The sequence below is a fragment of the Phaethon lepturus genome, unplaced genomic scaffold, assembly GCF_000687285.1.
Source record: "Phaethon lepturus isolate BGI_N335 unplaced genomic scaffold, ASM68728v1 scaffold365, whole genome shotgun sequence".
In the NCBI taxonomy this organism is placed as follows: Eukaryota; Metazoa; Chordata; class Aves; order Phaethontiformes; family Phaethontidae; genus Phaethon; species Phaethon lepturus.
Genome location: NW_010539680.1, coordinates 150,321 through 158,664, shown reverse-complemented (window position 1 = coordinate 158,664; position 8,344 = coordinate 150,321). Strand labels below are relative to the sequence as shown.

The 8,344-nt window shown below is 36.5% G+C and overlaps 1 protein-coding gene across 1 annotated transcript in view; it reads left to right on the top strand.

Annotated features, from left to right (window-relative positions):
• Positions 1-295: 295 nt before the first annotated feature.
• Positions 296-8,344, top strand: part of LOC104620846 (myotubularin-related protein 13-like) — a gene marked incomplete at both ends in the record, with an annotated part of 126,069 nt that continues 118,020 nt past the window's right edge. The window contains 2 exons of the mRNA XM_010287172.1: positions 296-437; positions 2,705-2,793. Of these exons, the coding sequence (XP_010285474.1) occupies positions 296-437; positions 2,705-2,793 (231 nt within the window). The remainder of the gene's footprint in view (positions 438-2,704; positions 2,794-8,344) is intronic.

The following is an 8,344-nucleotide window of genomic DNA, read 5'->3' as shown; positions in this document are numbered from 1 at the left end:
TACCAAATCAGTTGCACTTAAACTAGAGGTAGATAGGAATTGTTTCTTTTTTCAAGAGTGTTTTCCCAACAGTGGCCTCTAAGATGAAAAAGTCAGGAATAACTGTACTGAGCATAAATTGCCAAGTTTTGGGAGCAGGGGGCGAGTTGTATGAGAGGAGGTCAGAAACTACCTGACCCGTCATCAGTCACAGCTGCTTCCAGCCAGCTTTGAAACTGGTGTAAACACCCCAGTGTGTGCCAAAACCTCAGCCAGCTAGAGAAGCTGGTGGAACCGCTGTTCGCATTTATTTAAGATTGAGCAACAGTCGCGAGAGGCAGGAGATACGGAAGGCGACATTGCTGGGGACACAGCTAGACACACTGCTGGAAGGAGGCACTCCATGCCAGAGGAAGCACACCACCCCGCGGATGCTGACCACCAGCAACCCGTGCCAGGTTAGGGACACTCCTGGAGGGACTGTAGCCAGTAGATCTGTGCTGGAGCAGAAGAAAATTAAAAAGAGTCAAGGAACAGCAGGATAAAACTGCTATGTTCATGACCTAAACCTCCTGCACTGCCCATTGCCTCACCACATGAATTGGAATGGATGGATGGATCAACAGGGAAAACTGAGACTATGGAATGGGAAGCAGAAGTGCTGGGCTGAAGTCGAGCCTGAGAAGGGAGAGGAAAGATGTGTCCCCAAATGTTTGTTTAATTGTTTATTGTTGTCTTTGTACTTCAATGTACCTTGGCCAAAACTTTATGTTAATTACCAATAAATTAAATTGAAGTACCAATTCCCTGAGTCAAGACCAGTTTTCCTGTGACAATAACCAGTAGTCTATGAAGCAGGCAATTAATAAACAAACCTTTGTCTAGCCCATATATATTCTATGCAGAATCTGCTAATTATCTTTGAGGACATTTTAAGCTGATTAGAGCAGGTGACGTTTCAGACCTCATGAATCAATAGCTAAATCTAGTAGGTAAAGCTAAGGATGAATTTCTGAATCCATTGAGTGTCTAGAGGGATTTAACACATATTATTATCATACTGATGGTAATCTAATCTTAGCTACAAGGAGAATATAATTCAATATGATGGTGTGCTCTATTAGATCTTAAAGTCACCTTGTAAAAATATTGGGAATGTTCTGAACCAGGCTCCAAGTGGCTAGAGCTTATTGCTACTTCTCATTTTTTCTCTCGAAAGCCTTACTTCCCACTGCAGTAAGAGCAACCCAAACCAATGCATATTTGCATTTGTACATCTTTGTCTTATTTTTACATCTAGTAACTTACTAAGATATGTTATGCAATCAGATTCAAAACTATGGCTTCAATTAGACCACAGGAAAGCATCCAGTTGATTGCAATTTTGAAAGCATCTTCTACCTTCCTTCAGTACTCCAAGGGAAAAATTCGAAGCATGTTAGGAGTGTTGTACAGAAACTCTGCTTGCATTTTGTAGTAGAGAGGAGCAAAACAATTTGAAGGTAGAAAGATTTAAGGGTCCATGCTAAAAATCTAGTTGAAGGATTCACCTTGGCTTTACTTGAGACTTTAAGCAAAGAATAATGCGTGTGCAGAAAAGTGCAGAATGTTTTTTTTCTAAATAGTACTTGGAAAGTTTTATTCTATATATAATGATTTCAAGGTATCTTCTCAGCATGTGAAACTGTAATTATTAGTTGTTTTGGAATGATCTGATGATCAAATGCTTTGATCCCAGAGATGAACTGAAGTGCAAGTTCAGGTGGCATAAGAAGTTCAGTCTGGCTTTTAGAGAATGTTCAGAGGAGTATTTCTTTCAGATAAATTCCTACTGAGGTTTATAATCCTTCCTGAAAGCAAAATGGAGTCACATGCAGTAAGGTAGCCAGCATTAGTGGCCTTCTAAGGAAAGTATCTAAAAAGACTGAGAACGTTTTGACATAAAGGAGTGAATATTACAAATTTTAGGAAAAAAAAAAAAAAGTACATCTCTTAATTCTGAATTAAAAGAAGTTCCTATGCTGTAATGTAGGGAGTTCGTGTTTGTATGTGCATTCCTGTACAATTCAGGATGACAGGATGCTACAGTTGAATATTTGTGGTGTTTCTGAAGGACTTCCTATCTATAGCACGGTGGCTTTAAAAACAGGAGGGGGTTAAAAAAAAAAAAAGACAGCTGCATCAGAGAAGTTATCAGAAATGAGCGTTTTTTCTCTATACCTTTCTGTGTGGAAAATCACTGGTGACTTGTTCAAGGAAACCACCTAGAAATACTGGCAAGGAACTAGACTGTCCTGGATAAATCATGTGTATTTTTAATCTGTAGCCTTCTTTTTGAAGACCACTTGTTGGCAAATGTTTGATTTATTTTTTAAATTCCATATTTAATTAATTAAATAATCCTTTATATTAGTTTTTAATTTACCACTGTTTGTAGAAAGAGACTAGAATTTCCAGTAATCATCTGTCACTTTGAAAACATGTATGATGAGCATAGGCTGGATGCAGTTTGCAGCTTCATTTCATGTAGTGACTCCTTGTGTTACTACTGGAGAATACGAAGATTGTATTTATTATGCAACTTGCAAGACACATTTGAGGAGCTTGTTCTGCCTCTTGTGGTGAAACACTACCTAATATTGGGTATATTCTGAAAATATTCTCAAATTTATGGTGATTTAAATTCCACCAGTTTACCTTTAAGTAACTGAATTTTGTCTTTCAGCAGGCCCAACAGAAGGTTTGGGAAAAATAATACAAAGATTTCCTCAGAAGGACTGGGAAGACACTCCTTTTCCACAAGGAATTGAGTTGGTAAGTTTGTATTACGTTTTGTAATTTTTCGAATTTCTTTCACATACAATTGGAAGATACATCTGCCTTCATGCAATAATCTGTATTATCTAACCTGACTGGGAATGGGTAGAAGTTATGTGAGTAGAGGGGATAGATAACAGCTCTAAGAGTAACAATTTTGGCTAACAGAAGGTAATTTGTTCTGGGCTGTACCACTAAGTCCTAGAATACAGGAAAAGTCTGCTGCAAATTTAGAAAGTGTCTTTAAATATTTATTTGTGTCAGTAAGTTTATGGTTGACTACATTTTTAGAAGCATCCTTCAGATGGCAGATGACTTTTCGTTGTCACATTCAAATAAATACAAATGTGTTTTTGTATACTGTAGACTGAAAAAAAGAATTAAAAATGATATCCCAATAAACTGGCTTGATTAAAATGGTCAGTCTTTACCCGGTATTCTGTCCTTGACAGATGGCATAATTGGTGCTTACGAAAATGGTACACTGAACAAGGCTAGTGTCCAGCGATCTATTTTAAACACCCTTTCTGAGAATTCACTAAGTACCGCTTCTTTCTTTTCCTTGGTCTTAAGAGATGCATAAGACGCATCGAAAAGGTGTGAGATGCAACGTTGTGAGATGCAACGAAAAGGTGTATCGTCCTTATCTGGGTCAAGGATTCATTCAATATCTGGCTCTAAAAATCCTACAGTGAAATTAAATACTGTCGTCATTCTCTGCAAATTCGGTTTCTGAGAAGTCAGAGTGAAACTCCTACTGCTGTGAACTTAGGAGCTTCTGAGGCAGGGTGAGCTAGAGGAGGAGATGGCCTGTAGGAAATGTTGCAATAGAAGTCTTTGTACTGTGGGACAAAATCAGCTGCAGAGAACAAAGACACTGACCACTGAATTTATTACACTGGTATAGCAAACATAGCCAGCGTTTACCAGCATGGTACCTTTCAACCAGTGTGCAGCTCACTTGCTGAGTCATAACATGCCGTTGGCCCGGTGTTGTCCTCTCCAGTGAAAGAGGGAGGGGATCTTGGCGTTTACTGCTTGCTCTCTGGTGTAGCAGAGGTTCATGTTACTCACTGTGTGCTAGTGTACGCGACTGGCTGCTCGTTTTCTTCAACAGTGTGGTTTCCATTTCTTCATAGTCAAGCATAAGCCTTATGTTTTGGGGGGAAGTCATACATTAATTACTGGTGTAAGCATTATTGCTGATACATGTGATGGATGGTTACAGTGTTTGTGGTACGGTTGCATAACACTACATTTGGCAACGTAGTGCTGTGCTGGAACAATGGAAGCTCCTGCTTTCTCTGAAGTGTTTCTACAAGTGTTACAACATTATACCACTCTGCATAGCAATTGCTGTTCGCTCTAGCTGGTGATTCTCTACTTAATACATGCCTAGCCAGCATGTGCTCGATGACTGCTGACCGAGTTCAGATAAGTGGCTTTTTTATATAGTGCACACAGTTGCAGTTCAATAGAATAACTTTTGGTGCCAAGGCTTAGGGGTGTTTTCTTTTTTCAGCCACTCTCTTGGGGTTGAACTAGATGGTTTGAGCTTGCCTTAAACAACTGCAAGAGTTTCAGTCATACTAAGATTTATTTTGTCATACAAATCTTCCATACCTATTTCAAAGAAAGTAATATGTCTGACTTCCAGTGATGTTTTGAAATAAATGAACACAGCTTCTTCTAAAGCAGTAGAGGTTCTTAAGTGATATATCTGTACCCAGATGTTATTTCCCAATTAAGTTTAATTGTAGGATGTTCATACTACTTTCTAAAGGAAGATTTTTTTTTCGTGATTGAACAAAACATAATTTTTCTTCAGTTGTCAAATGACTCATTAGGTAAAGCCATTAAGACTTTAAACTTTCCAAGTAAAATGAAATATGACTTAAAAGTTAAAGACATCTATTCAGCCAGTCGGCAAAATTAGTCAAATTTTGATTTGCTTTCCAAAAGTGGTAATAAAGTTTTAATTAATTAAGATTGAGGAGTTAGAGATATTGCAAAGATCAAGTACTAAAGTAAATCACTTATGAAAGTCAAATTTTGCCAGGATGATTTTTTTTCAAGGTTTTGGATGAGTGTAACATGAATCAACATTAATTCATGTAAGAAGAAAAGCAATGTTACCATTTTCTGTTTGTCACCTTAAGGGCAGCTTTAATATCATTAAGAGGGTAGCAGGCAAACCTTCAGGGGAAATTAAAAAAAGGAGAAAGAAGGTAAGAATAGAATAGTTGACATAAATATACATAAGAATGAAGGTAGACATTTTTATGAATAGCCCTTAGTTCTATGAGTAATTTGAGTTAAAATCCTCTTAAGTGCACTTCCTCTCCTTTGAATGAAGGATCTTTATAGAATTATATGGTTTCTCTGAAATGGAAAAAAAGCAATGGTTTGTATCTGAAAAACATGTTAAGCTCTCTTCAGTGTGTTTTCATGACGAAAAAAAAAAGCCAAAGCATTTCATGCCTAGTGGTAGGATTGAAGGGAGATCAGATTTTTGAGTCTTGGCTTCTGTCAAAGTTAGTTCTTCTGCCATGAATCATGGAGATCTTCAACTGATTATTGGTGAAGATTTTGCCTCTCCCCGCCCTCCCGCTCTCTTGTAAAGCGAATGATTTGCCTGTGAATTGGGAAATTTGGATTTTTTTTTTAAGTTTTTTTTTTTACAAATAATATAGGTCAAATCAGATAATCTGTCTTGGCAACTAATGCGTGGTATGATCTAATTGTTTCCTATTCACGTTGTTAGTGGCATTTTATGAAGCAAGGTGCAGGCAGGGAAATAGTGGAAAAGACCTATGCCCACCCCCAAGGTTTAATACTTTAAGATGGAAAATACCTGTTTGGACCCCTTGTGATCTTCATCGCTTGTAGAAATTGTATTAGTCCAAGCTCCAGCCAAAAGCTAGTAGTCAAAATCCTCTGAAATTTTTGTGGAGGGCAAAAATTTGTGAAATTTTTGTGTGGTCGGATTTCTGAGTTATAAGCTAAGGCAATGTAGAGAGCAGAGTTGTGCAGGTAATTTTTAAATTAAATAATGAAAACACTGCAAAAAATATTTTCCGTTTTGTTGAGCCCAGTTTTGAAAGGTGGGCTAACATGGGAAAAACTGTGCTTAATGGACCGGCCCTTGGCTGAGTGAAAAGGGATGATTTTGAGAATATCTTATATAGGAAAAATGATGACCTGATTTCAACTCTTACTTTTAGCCTTGGCTGTATTTGTAGTTTTGTTAATGTGACACAAATATGTAGAGAATTGGATTATTACAAAATGTAATTGCAGTTTGAACTTCAATGAAGTGTTGTATTTGGTGTATATATATTCTATATTAAAGGATTACGAGTTACATAAAATGTTTCTATTTTTATGTATGTAGCATGTTAGTTATGTTCTGGTCTTGTTTAACAAACACGTAAGTTATGGAATAAACACATTGTCCAAAATTCAACAACAATAGAAATTAAAAAAAAATCCAAATCCAAAAAAACCCAGAAAATGAAATTTTATTGAAGTGTTTTAATTTGTCTTGTTAAATAAATTGTGTGTCTTGTGGTTGTCAGTGGTAAGTGAGCAAAGCCATGAGTCTCTATTGAGGGAAAGATACTGTCAGTAGGTCTCGGTCAGTGTATCTTCTTAGACCTTCTACTTGTCTGCATCTCATCAAATTAACAAAAGAGATTTTTCTTATACTCTTTGCATTTGCCATTTCTCTAATGGCTTTACAGATTTTTAACTTTGTTCTGTTTATAACTGAACACAGAAACTTTGGCAATTGAGCCATCTGCAAATTGCTGTGAAACATACCTGAAGATTTTTGTAATGGATTATTGATCATTAGAGTAGCTAGTAAGTGCCCTAATATTTTTTTTAACATCCGTTGAATTGTGATATAATTGAGAATAAGGTATGATTGTTAATATTATATATCATACATATTGACTGTTACTTCAAAAGCAGTAAGATGCTCTTTGATTTGCTAGAACCTTTTGTGGGCTATTCAAGAGGAATACAGGAAACATTTTTCTATAATTCCAGCTTGGAATCTGAGGATCTTCAGCTTACTGACAAGTAGCAGTCCATCTGCAGTTTACGGACAAATGCAAGTCAAAATCAGTTTCCTTGTTTCATGAAAGTAAGCTGAATTTCAGGAATAAAGAGAGATTTATACTCATTCTTCAAGTTAATAAAGTATTTGGCTCAGAAAAGCATTTAGGTCTTCGATTATCAAAAGAATGCAATGAGAACATACCAATTTGATGGTTGCCCCCCATGATATTTTAAATGGACATGTTTGGGTGTCCTCCATAGTCTGGCTGTTTCAGAGAAGTTATTTTAGCTTTACATAGATACAGCTAAAGTTTAAAAATAACCCTCTAAAATCAGCAGTTTAAAATTAGGATAATCAAACTTCTTGTTCTCACTTGTAGAAGGAATCCTTGAGAGAGAGTATGTTGGTTGAATGAGTTAGCTTTATATTTCTGCATATTTTTCTTATTTATAATACAGTTTTAATTCTGCTGTGTACCTTTCTAGACGTCATAATTAGTTACACATCAAAGGAGGAAGCTTTGGTATGTAATGTTACACTGTAAACTCATTTTTGTCCCAGGGCTAAATTAGCTAAACTAAGTGTCATCTGCATTACTCAGTGTTGGGAGGCTAATATTAATTAGGCCAATGAAAGTCATACCTAGAAATAGATACGTTGTCTTAAGTTTAAAGTAGATATAATGTGTTTGTACAGTTTGTGAGTAGCAGGGAGGAAAATTTCCCACTATAACCAGTGGTGGTGGTAGTAGTAGTGTCATGAATTAGTAATTTTCATTTCAAGTATGTGCAAGTATAGAAATGAACATACATTTCTAGACAAGCTAATCATCTATCCAAATAATTACTTAAATTATAACATTTAATTGTAAATTGTAAAAACTGTTACTTAATACAATCCTTTGAAGACAGCTTACATGTGTTATGATACTAAGAGAAATGCTTCTGAAGAAAGGCTGTACATGTCCCTTTGAGATCTGGTAGGATGCCTGCTTCCTCCTAGAGGGGGAGGAGTCGGTATGGTTGGAATGAGCATATTACTGCTTTGTGTAGAGCCCTATCTTTGCTGTACATCTTAGTATTTCTGCACCTTTGAGCAGCTTCAGATATGAACTCTTAAATGCATACAAAGTATGTCTTTTATGAAATACTGGATTCACATTTCAAATTCCAACTAACCTGAGGTATGAAAAAAAAAATCAAAAGAGAATAAGGAATGGTATTTATGTATTTTCAAAGTATACCTCTATTTTGACCCACTTAGTAGATCTCAGCGTTTTGACAAAAAACAACTTCCTAGTCAGTACAGATTTCCAGTTCATGATGACACACATAACTTACGAGTGACAGCTATACCTCTGAGATGTTAATATACACTGCTGTTGGAGCTTCGCAATTGGGTCAGGGAGAAGAAAGCTATCAAAATGCCCCCACCAAAACCCAACTAATTTGTCTTCAGAGTTGCGTTGAAAAACAGAATTTC